We start from the raw sequence: 12,940 nt of genomic DNA, 5'->3' as shown, positions 1-12,940 counted from the left end.
AATTTACTCAACTAAGCAGCCATTGCTGGGCATTTCATTTATTTCTAAATTTTCACAATTAAAAACAACTCTGCATTGAACATTTTTCTTTGTAGCTAACTTTTATTTAGCATCCATAATTATTTCCTTAGGATAAAATCTTAAAAGTGAAATTGCTTGGTCAAGATTTATGCTCATTGTTAAGGCTTTAATATATAAAGCCAAAAAGAGCTGTTGAAATCGGAAGAGGCCTGAATGGTCTTCAGCCCCTTGGCAAGTTTTCCCGATCCTCTCTAGACCTGAGCGTGGGTCCGGGGAGTGAATATTCATTAGCCAGTTAAGTGTGGCTCTATCCTTGAGTGAAGCTTTTCTTCAGCTCTGAGTCTAGCTTGGTAGTTCTCACCCGGGGGCAATGCCCTGGATCCTGCCTCTTCTCCCCAGCAGATATTTCATAATATCTGGAGACATTTTAGGTTGTCACGAGAGAGGCTGCCACAACATCCTGTGGGTAGAGGCCGGGAAGGCTGCTGAACATCCCGCAGTACACAGAACAGCTCTTCACAACAAAGAATTACCTGGCCCCAGATGTTACTTGTGCTGAGGATGAGACCGAGGACACATGCAGGTGTCATGTTACTGTGCTGTTTCCTCTGTGATAGCGTCTTCCTTCCCTCTGGGAACCTGCACACTGCCTGTCCACTTCCTCCAAAGGCTGGTACATGGACTTTGTCAAAACTCCTGCTGTTTGCCAAATGGCCCAGCAAGTTCTTGTTTATTCTTGAGGAGTGCCCCTGTGGCCCAGTTCTTGGCTCCGGTGAACTTGCCAGGTTCTTGATGACTCATGATGCTTGTACCACTAGGAAAATAGTCTTTTAAAAATCTTGTCGTGACTTTGAAACAAAAACCATTTAATAGTTGTAGTAAGACGTTGTACATCTCGTAAGTGATTTGAACAATGTGTGTGACCACTTAAGATAATCACTTTTAAGGACACTGCTTAATTATATACCTTAAAAAAAAAGTCTCACTTCCAGCTCATCTAGGTCCTTGGGACCTGAGACTTGAATGAAATTCTCCTCTACTGATTCCAAGTTCTTTTTTCCAGAATAATCTGTGGAGTGATGACTTGGACTCACAACGAAGGCTTTCTGTGATGTGGCCATGGTAGCCTGGTAAAGGAAATCAAGAATTTTGAATTCAGAACCAGACTGTCCTCTGGTTTTTAGTGACAGTGATTCTTTTTCACATATCATGGTCTGTTTTGAATTCAGCGCTTCGCTTTTGCAGGAAGACTTTCGGTTACTGTTTCCATGATTAAATGTTATGTTTAAGTATGTGCTTTTATGTGCTCGACTTTGTATTCGTATTCTTGGGAGCTTTGGGGAGTTATTTGAATTAAAAATAAGGGAATCAAGTCTTTAATCTTGTTGGGGGTGGGGAATTTTTCTGGGAGAGGAAATACCTGTATAATGAAAGGCAACTTGGTAAAATATGTTCCTCCGAGCCCAGGTTTTCAGTTACCATGAAATCTTTGGATGATATGAAGAGACTGCGTTTCCTGTTTAAAATCTCTGGTTCTTAGCAGCTACCATTCTCTGAAGTTCAAAGCCAGGCATCTAACATTAGAGGTACATGGACCTTGGCCACACACTCTGAGGGACTGATTCCTGATACTTACGTAGTGTCCCCTTCTCTGGAAGCGGTTCTTGATAATTCCGAGTCTGAGGACCAGTTATAAAGGAGGGCTAAATACGCTTCTGGGTTTCTCACATACGGCGCAGGGTTATCATCTGGAGACTGGTTTATGGTCCTTTACTTACCTCTGGCTCACTCTGTGGCCTAGCCCGGTTTCCTAATCCACTCATGAATCCATAAAAAGTTATAGTTATAAAACTAAAGGCAACCTTTCAGCTGTAGCATTTTTGACTCTATATTCATTTCAGTTCAATCCCCAAACTCAGTCTCATGAAAAATTTATGAGTCTACATAGTTTGTTAAATAGTAGAGGGAAATGAAGTCGGATGAGTACAATTTGATCACCTCCTGAAAAATCCTCTGAAGCTACAGAAAAGAGTTTGGACTTACTGTTGTTGGCATTTTAGATGTTGAGTGTGGAAATGAGATGATAAAAGGGATATTTGAGAAAGATTAGTTTATTAGCAGTATCTGGACTATATAGGATGAATGCAGGGATGTATGAATGAAAGCAGGGAATGTAATCAGTATTTGATAAATAGATGAAATCAGCTAATTTTCCTGTTACAGGCAGGAGAATGAAGGCCTGTGCTTAGAAAACAGTGCATGTGTGTTCCCATACTTTAAGTTGAATCCAAATCACTTGTAAGGTAATTTAAATGCTGTCATTTGAATTAATAGAAGTCAGAAAAGTCTTAAAGAAAAAACTTTACTGTGGGTAATAATGTAAAATGAGTGTAGAATGAATAAAAGCAGAGGGCAGCAATTTTAGATTCAGAAATCATTATCCATATATAGATGTTATTAGAATCATTTTGGGTGTTTCATATAGTGGCTGCTGACGTTTTTCATGACATGGCCACATCAAGAGTGATAATATTTGTAAGGTGCACTGGAGATGAGGGGCCAGGCTCCTGCGAGGGGCGGGGGCAGTTGGGCACCCCAGGCCCTTACTTACAGCCAGAGGGTTGAGGGAGATCAACTCTCGGCCTCCCAGGAACCAGCCAGCGTAGCTCTTCTAAGGACTGAGCCAAGGACCGAGGATAAGAAAAACTTGCCTACCGAAGGCCTTGTCCCTAATCAAGGAAAGCAGACAGCGCACTTTGAGCAATAGAAGGAAGTGACCTTCACTCTGGCCTTGCCCTCTGAGACCGACCTCCTCGTGCCTTCTTCATTTCACTGTGCTCTCACTTTCAGTTTTGTATTCTCCTTTCTTTTTCTCATTGCAAGGCCATGCTCTCTGTTTATACCCCATTAAAATCATTACTGTTTTTGTCCACCACCCTAAAGGACTGGTCATCATCGTTTTAGAGGATTTGTGCCCCTGGCTCCTCCTTCCCTCCCAAAGACTCCTGGAGGGATGTGCACACATGCACACCGACCACCTGACTTCCTGGCCCCACAATTCATCCTTATTCATGTTGAACACAAATTAGTTTCTTTCTCTGGCTAACATTTTTACATTTACTTTACCTCTCAGTGAGCAAAGGAATGCTGTTTGGTTCGTTGGTTTTTGGTGGTGGTGTTATTAAATGAGGCGAAGTACGGGATTCTTAGAGTATAGTTAGGGAAAATCTGGAAGTCTGACAGCTCAGTACTGAAACCACACAAAAAAACAAAAGAAAACATTAAATGCTAACTTTACAAACGTTTTCTTTGTAGGTGGAAAAACTGGTGGATTCGTGGAATTCTCACTCTGACTATGATTTCATTGTTTTTCCTGATCATCTATATGGGATCCTTTATGCTGATGCTTCTTGTAAGTGTTTTACATTTTCCTAAGTATCTTGTGCTTTGTTTTTCAGCATTGATGTGATTGGGCTAATTTAAGCATGTCATAAAAGAGAAGGTAATTCAAGACTTGGTAACAGGAAATTTACTTCCTCTGAGCATCTTCTCGTTCATGCAGTGACCTGGACTAATCTTTTCCATTTGCAAAATGGCCATTCACTGTGTTCATTCAGCAGAGACCAAGTATACATAATAGATACATGTCTGCCAAGCATTAGATGCTACCGAAACACACACACAGCTTCAGTGTAGATAACTGTCAGCTAGATCCCTGACTCAAGGAATTCAGTCTAGTGGCAGAGACACAGAAGTAACCATATGAATAAATAGTGTAGTAAATAAGTGGAGTAGGTCATGTAATAGAACTTGTTGGGAGAGCACAGTAAAAAAAGTACCTAATCCAGCCTGAGACAGAGATGAAGGAAGACTTCCAGAGAGGTGACGCCAAAGCCGAGTCCTAAAGAAGAGACTGGACAGGGGAAGGCATTCCAAGGTGGGGACACCATGGGCGAGGCATGGTGGTAATGAGAGAGTCTGGTCCGTCGGGGGATTTGCAAATTGTCCGTGTGGAGGGTGTCTGCGGATGAGACCAGAGAGGTAAGCAGAAGCCATCCTGGGAGTTTGGGAGTTTGTTGTGTACGGGAAGCCCAATAAGTCATGAAGCCAGACAAGTATTTCCAGCTTTTAATTATTCGTTTAGCAGATGCTTTCAGGATGCCTGCCAGGAGCCAGGCATTGCCCTAGTTCTGGGGTATGATACGGTGGTACTGAGAAAAATGCTTCTACCTCTGCCTTCGTGGAGCTTACTATCCACACTTGAAAGAAGCACTCGGATATATAATCACAAACTGCAATAAGCATTTGGAGAAAAGAATAGGATGCTGTGAGAGCAGAGGGGAGCCGGGAGAGTTTTCAGGAGCGTTGTGCCCACTGTGTGCACAAGTGAGGAGGGATCAGCGAGCTGAAGGGGGACCTGGGGGCAGGAGTGTCACAGCAGAGGATTCCCACGTACAAAAGCCTTGATATCTAGAAAGCTTGAACGTTTGAAGCCCTGAGTGGTGGAAGTGAGAAGGAGAAATGCATTTGTTCAGTGAATTCTCAGGCACTGGGGGCTGGGCGTGGTCTGGCATTGCGCCCGGGGAGCCTGCTCTCCAGGATGTGCACGCTGTCCCTCTCTGTTCTTATTTCCTTTTCCCCACCCCCCTCAGTTAGGTCGACCTCTCCTTGTGTTCTCACCCAGGTAGAAGTGCGTTTAACTCTGTCACCTGCTTTCTCCCACCCGCTCCGTGCTCAGTCCTATTCATAGTGATAAGCTGTGGGCAACATGATATGGTTTTCCTTTTATCCTGTAAAAGAATAAGTTCTGAAGTGAAATTAGACACAGTCAGATGAAAAATTCCATCAACTCCTGAAACCACTTAAAGCCCCTCTTCTAAGCACCATAAGGCCCTTTTGCTTTTCTTTTTGTCCTCATTAATTTTGTACTTCCTTGGGGATATCAAGGTAATAGAAATGAATAAGAAATTACTTTTTCTGTCCTGTTAATTTGCTGACATCTTAAAGCTTTTTCTTACAAAGGAAAAATGGTAATGGTTGGCACCGACAATGTGAGGACAGGAGATGCCGAGTCTGAAAGCCAGATATGCAGGTGTGAGCGTTGTGCAGGTGTGACCTGAGGGAAGGGCCCCAGCTCCCAGTCTTCTGAGACTGAACCCAGTGAGGGCTGGGAGTGTCAGTGACCACCACTGGCCTTGGACCTTGGGCATTTACGGAGTGAGAGTGTGTGCAGAGCACTTTTCAGCGCTGTGCGGTGAGTGGACGGGGAGGAAGCGCAGGTGAGGGCAGACAGCCCGGTATGGCTTTGCACATGAAGGTGCCTTTGAATGGATCTTGAGACTCTTATCAGGGTGGAGGGCGCACTGTGAGCAAAGGTCCAAATGACCAGGTTTGTCAGGAGAAGAGGGTGATGCCCTTGTCCTAGAGCACAGGGCCTTTGAACCTGGAAAGATAGTTAGAAATCAGTTTCTGGAGGGCCTTTGCAAAACTATATGAAGAAGTTTGGGGTTTATTTATAAAGCATTGAGGAGACATTGAAAATAATAGGGATCATTTGAATTATTATTCCCCTTTAGAGGATAATTTTGATCTAAGACATTGCAAAAAACCAGTGTCCTGAATACACTGACTCAGTCTGATTTGGTGGGCTCCCTGTGAATAAGTTACATTGTTTCCCAAAGTAAACTAGTGTGGTAACTAGGGCCAGAATTTGTGGATAGAGACAATTTTTAACTACTCTTTATGTCAAAATTCAGAACATCTTTAAAGACATCCTTGCATATTTGGATTCTGAGTTTTGGGGGTTTTTTTCTGCTAAGGAAGATTCACCCTGAGCTAACATCTGTTGCCAATCTTCCTCCTTTTTTGTTTTTGCCTTGAAGATTCACCCCAAGCTAACATCTGTGCCAGTCGTCCTCTGTTTTTTATGTGGGTCACCACCATAGCATGCCTGCTCATGAGTGGTGTAAGTCCGCACCTGGGAACTGAACTCGGGCAACTGAAGTGGAGTGTGCTGAACTTAACCACTAGGCCATGGGGCTGGCCCCTGGATTCTGAATTTTTGAAAGAGAATCATAAGTATACCTAAAGTACTTGGGCTTTTTTGTTCATTATTTTCCTATTATGAAAGGAAAATACCATTTTATCACAAAGTTATTTGCTTTGACTGATGAGTTTAATCAGAGAAGAAAATAATGTTAAAGATCTAGTTAAAGTAGCATTGAACTGTTATTACTCTTATTTAGGTTTGTTGCACATGCATGCACCCACGTGCATGCCTACATGTACACATGCATACATACATGTTATGTTTATGACATTTACGTTAAGGGAATGTGGATGGATATACACATGTACACACGTGCTGTTGCTACTTAATCAATATGACTTTTATGTGTTTTAAAGTCTTGTTTGCATTCATATCCAAAACTAGGTCATTTATATTTTGAGAAGTACACATTGTATCTAGCTTGTATTTGTCTTATAATATGAACACTTAAAAATGACTAATTCAAGAGAATTTTATTAAAAACTTACTTCTAGGAAACAATAGCTACTATTCTAAGATGAAATTCATACTCATGATCCTTAAAAATAAAAGAAGCTTTTTTTCCTTCAAACCTCTATTTATAGTACTTTAATTGTAGCATTCACAGCTTGGAATCACACTTTGTAAGTGATGGAGTTGCTAAAGTATATTTTGATTTAAAGGCAGATTTAAACATATAAAAGATATTGTTAGAGGTCCCCCCCCACCTTCTTGGAAACTTCTCTAATAATTAAGTTTGAATTCACATTATGTAATTTACTTTTAAATAATGTGTTAACTTTTTTCCCCATTGTGAAAGTTATAAAAGTGTATTAAAATTACTTTGGAAAATAGGTAATTAAAAAAAAACACTCCTAACCCTATCATCAACCACCAAAACCCAAGTAATTCTGCCTCTTGGTATGTTTCCTTTCTTCCTTTTTTTCTTTTATGTTTTAAAAACCACGGTTATAATCATAATGTGACTAAAATTTTGCATCCTGCTTTTTAAACTAAACAGCTTATCGAATGTTTTATGTTGCTCCACACTCTTTACAACCATCAGCTTTAAGGCACCCATCTACTCGATGAATGGAGTGCATCCTATTATTTAAACCATCGTGTTATTTTTAGACATTCAGGTTGTGTTCTGGTTTTTCTTTATTATGAAGAACACTATTCCTGAACATATTAGAATTTTTTTTTCATATGTAGGTTTATTTTCTTCAAATACGTTCTCAAAGTGAAAGTAGGTGCTTTTCGCTGGATAACCCATAGATACCATAGTTCAAACTCAGCATATGCCAATCTGAACTTCTCTTCTGTCCCAGCCATTCTGCATAAATCTGTCTACTTTCCCAAGCATCCCTGGTGTTATCCTGTGTTCCCTTCTCTCCCTTACCCCTCAGTTTCCTCAACCACCAAATCCAGTCAGTTGTTCCTCCTCGATGTTTCTTATTCCTTGTACCCCACCCCTCTGCTGCTGTCCCGGGTCGATGTTCATCCCCACTCATCTGGATGGTGGTATCTTGCCTGCCTTCCTGTCTCTACTCTCGCTGCCGCTCCAGTCAATTCTTTCCACTGTTGTTACCCCAAACACTCACATCTGATCATGTCCTTTTATGATCAGCATGAACTCGTTTGGGCTGTTTCCTGTGATTCTGTGACCAGGCTTGTCTCTTTCTGCTTCTCACCCCCACCTTTGTGTTCCAGCAACTTTGAACTACTTGGGGTTCCCTTAACATGCTTGTCCTCCTCTGCCTGCATGACTCTGTATATCCTCCTCCTTTGCCCAAACTGCGGCCACGCCCATCCCCTGCTCCAGGTTTTTTGTCTGCCTGAGCTTATATCCATGTGGCTGTTTCCACGTGGTACTGTAGTTGGTGCGTTCTCCCTGACAGGTGATGCCTCTCTGAGCACAGATGCCGTGTGTTATTTCTCTGAGTCCTCAGTGACTAGCAAAGTAGGCATTTACATATTGGTGGTTGTTTTTAAGGTTCTTAACACATTAACTGGGCCATCAGAGTCCCACCATTGTGCATTGCCACCAGCATTGATGGTGTGGAGTATCACTTTCTGTGTAATCACCCAGCCCTGGAAGATATACATCCATTTCAAGGATTTTAATGCTAGTGTTTTGAATCCCCTGTTTTCTATTTCCCCAGCAGTTCTGTATTAATTCTAATTGCAAGCTATAATTGACAATCATATAAATATATGTGTGTGCTGTTAAAAATACTTTTCTTTTTCCCGTCAGTAAAATACCATATATAGTGCTCATGGTTGTTCTCAAGCAAATGTGTTCATAGAAATTGCATCAGTGCCTTTGATATTTTAAAAGCCCTTGGTTCTATAAATAGCATGGCTTTGCCATGTTATCTTAACATCTAGCAGTGCCGCCGTTCTGTGATTATTTTTGTTAAAAAATGACTTGATATTATATACAAAGGTTATTTGAAGGACAATATTTAAATTTTCTCTTGTCTTTATATTTAACACATTTATGACCTTTTCTTAAAAGAACTAATTATAGTAGTTTGGCATAATGCTTTCTTATCATGTGACTGAGGAGACTCAATTACATTTTAAGCGTGTGATTGGACATGTAATAGGTATAGCGGGGAAAAATAGCTCAAGAATATCCTGAGCAGTAGGTTTGGAAAAGCTAATTTGTGGAGATCTTAAAAAGAAATCCCAAAGTATATCCTTGGGCAGAGTTTGGTCGGCTTTTTCTGTAAAGGACCAGATAATATTTTAGGCAGGGGTTTGTCCCGGTGGCGCAGCGTTTAAATGTACACGTTCCGCCTTGGCAGCCCGGGGTTTGCCAGTTCGGATCCCGGGTGTGAACATGGCACTGCTTGGCAAGCCATGCTGTGGTAGGTGTCCCACATATAAAGTAGAGGAAGATGGGCACAGGTGTTAGCTCAAGGCCAGTCTTCCTCAGCAAAAAAAGAGGAGGATTGGCAGCAGATGTTAGCTCAGGGCTACTCTTCCTCAAAAAAAGGAAACAAATATTTATAAAATCTACTTTTTGTTCCAGGGCTATACAAAAACAAGCCCTTGGGTATATTCTCTAGAGGCTGAAAAAGTTAGTCTGCTATCTTCACAAAGATTTTAATCTCTTAGTTCATGGTAACGTGTTCAACTTGCCATTTGCTCTTTGAGTCTTGGAATTGACTTAAGCCAAGCACTGGCTATGATGCTGCATGTCAGGAGTTACCTGTACGCAGATTGGTGGGTGCAGCAGTTGGAAGGACTGCTAAATAGACCATCAAAAAGGGATTTATAAATACAAACCCGTGTCCTAGGCATGTATATAGGACACTGTTCAAACAGAACTGCATGGACTCAGTTGACTGGTTAGAGTAGCTGTGGATAAGTTGCCAAAGCAGCCCCGCTGGCATTGCTCGGGTCATGTGGAGCTGACTGTGGGAGAGTTGGCACAGCCCCTTAGGTGACTGGCTAAAGATGTTTTAGCCATTGTCCCGACACTGTGCTTATCCTTGGCACGTATATCAGGATGTGTGGTTAAAAATAAATATGTACAAGCGAACTTTCACATATGATCATTTTCCTAGGGTAACTGAAGAAACAAAATGGACAAAAGGATTTTATCTTTAAACCTTAAACTAGAGTGCTACCTCCTACCCCGAGAAGGAGCTCTCAAACTTTTTGGAGAAAACATTGTTTTGCTTGTCCCTTTGGGACATCACTTGATTTTAGAGATGTCAAATATTGAATGTTTGCTACTGACATTTAGAATAAGTAAAAACGAGTAGGCTAAAGATTTTTAAAATACATTCAACAACAAGCTCCTTATTAAATGATTAAGCACAAAGTGAACGTTGAGAAATGTATGTTACTGTTTTCTCTTGGTTTCAGGTTTTGGGCATCCAAGTGAAGTGCTTCCATGAAATTATCACCATAGGCTACAGAGTCTATCGTTCTTATGACCTGCCATGGTTTAGAACGCTAAGCTGGTGAGTAACTTAAAACCATATTAGATGGGAAAATTGGATTCTTTCCTAAAATTTATAAAGGAAGCATCCTCATCAGTCAGTACCCACACGGTTGGCCTTATAGATAGATTTATAGATTGATTTTGGAGAGAGAGAGAAATAAAAGAATGCAATTGAATTTTGTAAAGAAAAACACTCTTAACTCTCCCATTCCAACACAACTATTTTTACATCCAATCTTTCACTCTTTGTAAAGACATTTAATTTATATTGAATATATATACCATTCTGTCCTCTTTAAAAAAAACCTCAACATTACCTTGGACGCATTGTAACTATAAGTTACAACTTTAACAAAAAGTTTTATTTTGTAAAATGTTACAAATATGTGTAATCTTATGCTTTATTTCCCCTCAGTTGGCATGAGACCACACACAAAATTAAATTATCTCCACAAAGATTGAAAGATGAGGTATGAAAATAGTTTGTTTTGTTTTTTTTTTGAGTGATCAGTGGTTTGTTCAGGAGGGGAAAACCCAAACGGACTGTCTCCCTCCTCCCTCCCTCCCTGGAAGCTGGCCCACCCTCTCGTAGCCCCCATAGGCCCTGGGGGGTGGGGCAGTGAGAGGAGAGATGACCCTTTGCTGCTTCTGGTTTGGTCTCCTTTCCAGGCTCTGGGCCCCGTGACATGCAACCTGCAGGGTAGTCAGAGGGAAGAGGACGACTCTGATGGAGGGGGCAGTGTACAAGGCATCCTTGTAAACAGCACCAGCAGTTACTAGCCATTGAAAAACTGTATATGCACAAATGTGTGTAATATTAGTAAGAAAAAAAAATGGGGGCCAGCCCGGTGGCGTAGTGGCTAAGTTTGTGCACTCTGCTTCGGCAGCCTGGGGGTTGTGGGTTCCGATCCCAGGTGCTGACCTCCTCCACTCACTAACCATGCTGTGGTGGTGTCCCACATACAACATAGAGGAAGATTGGCACAGATGTTAGCTCAGGGCCAATCTTCCTCAGCAAAATAAATAAATAAATAAATCACCAAATGATTTTAGTATATAAAATTTTGTATATTTTAAAAACTTTTCAGGTATAATTCTTAGTTATCAAGACCTTGACCGGGAAACATGCTAACATAATAGTTCATAATTACCCTCACTGGCTGTGCCTTTGAATATGGCTGTTTGATTAGTAACAGCCAGAGGGGCTAGAGTCTTATGTGTGGGCCTGGCCCCATGGCTGAGTAGTTAAAGTTTCAAGCACTCTGCTTCGACAGGCCAGGTTCACGGGTTTGGATCCCAGTTGCAAACCTATTCCACTCACTAGTCATGCTGTGGCAGTGTCCCACATACAAAAAAATAGAGGAAGACTAATGTAGATGTTAGCTCAGGGCGAATCTTCCTCAGCAAAAAACAAACAAAACAGATGTATCACCTTTGGGGTTTAGAATAGTCAAACAACAGTTTCTAGATTTTGGTAATAGTTGATTTTTCCTTCCATCAAGTTTCTTCATGAGTGGTGACATGCATAGGGAATTGTTAGGTAGATTAAGTAGTTGGAGAATAATTAAATGCTAAACCATGCAGGATTGATTCCAAGTGTAGGAAAAAGAAGGTAGGTCTGGACGGGCTCCAGTGATTGCAGAAGGCTTCACAGACTGTCACTTGAAATAAAGACAAGCTTTGGATGGAGAAGAGTGCTCTGGGCTGGGGAAGCAGCATCCATCAGGTTCTAGATGTGGGGTGGAGGAGGCATGTGCCGCAGATGGTGAGACATCTTTGGCCCTCCTGAGCAGAAGGTATTAGGGAATAGTGGGCAAATGTTGGGTTGGTGGGTTAGAGTAGGCCTTGATAGCCTTACCGAGGAGTCAAAGACAGGAGAATAGAAAAGTGGCACACACGGCTGATGGAAACGAGAACACTTGTGCTTTACTTTGAGAACAGTGGGGTCTGATTCCATCCATGAGAACCCGAGGGGAACGACCCCTGTCCTCTTCTTCTGCCCTCCTGGCTACCTCAGACTCTGCCCGTCAAAGGACGAGGCACAGAGGAGCTCCAAGGCAGTGTTTCTCAGCCTTGAAACCTGGCTCGTACAAGCTCCCATCAGCCATCTCGTGGGCTCAGCCTCTCCCTCTGGGAAAGGATGTACCAGGACTGGGAGGAGGGACAGGTGATTTATAGAGTTTTTAAAAGTTTCTCCTAGAGATTTTCACCTGCAGCTAGCTCCCAGACCCCCCTGCTACCCCGTAAAAATCACTGCTCAGCTGAGTGCATCCGAGGCATTGAGGAGAGGGAGAGAGATGCCAGTAGTGTGCAGGGCAGTGGGCAGGGAGGGGTGAGGCTGAATTACCCCTTCCTTCTTTCCCTGCTGATACTCTTTAGGGTAGATGGGAATTTGGCTTAGGATCTCTACTGTTAAAAAGCATCAGAGGGGCTGGCCCTGTGGCATAGTGGTTAAAGTTCATGTGCTCTGCTTCAGCAGCCTCTGTTGAGATCCTGGGTGCAGACCTACACCAGTCCTCAGCCATGCTGTGGCAGTGACTGACATATGAAGTGGAGGAAGATTAGCACAGATGTTAGCTGAGGGCTAATCTTCCTCAGCAAACAAAACAAACCCCAAAAATTAGAGCTGTAAGTAGCTTGGAGGGAATTTTCATCATAAACTTAGTACTCTGTGTGTGTGTCTCTATGAAAGAGAGAGTGTGTGTTTGTCTATGTGTAGTATTTTCTACATAGTTTCCTAATTTTCTGTCTCTGGCAATAGATATGTTTTGTTTTGTTTTTTTTTTGGTGAGGAGGTTTGGCCCTGAGTTAACATCCATTGCCAGTCATCTTCTTTTTGCTTGAGGAGGATTCTCCTTGAGCTAACATCTGTGCCAGTCTTCCTGTATTTTGTATACAGGGTGCTGCCACAGCATGGTTTAATGAGCAGT

At 42.0% G+C, this 12,940-nt stretch overlaps 1 protein-coding gene across 1 annotated transcript in view; it reads left to right on the top strand.

Annotated features, from left to right (window-relative positions):
* The window catches only part of CDS1 (CDP-diacylglycerol synthase 1), a 61,519-nt gene that overhangs the window by 19,091 nt on the left and 29,488 nt on the right, over nucleotides 1-12,940 (top strand). The window contains exons 3-4 of the mRNA XM_008538424.2: nucleotides 3,337-3,433; nucleotides 9,932-10,029. Of these exons, the coding sequence (XP_008536646.1) occupies nucleotides 3,337-3,433; nucleotides 9,932-10,029 (195 nt within the window). The remainder of the gene's footprint in view (nucleotides 1-3,336; nucleotides 3,434-9,931; nucleotides 10,030-12,940) is intronic.

This window comes from Equus przewalskii, chromosome 3 (genome assembly GCF_037783145.1).
Source record: "Equus przewalskii isolate Varuska chromosome 3, EquPr2, whole genome shotgun sequence".
Classification (NCBI taxonomy): Eukaryota; Metazoa; Chordata; class Mammalia; order Perissodactyla; family Equidae; genus Equus; species Equus przewalskii.
This window is presented reverse-complemented; position numbering and strand designations above follow the sequence as displayed.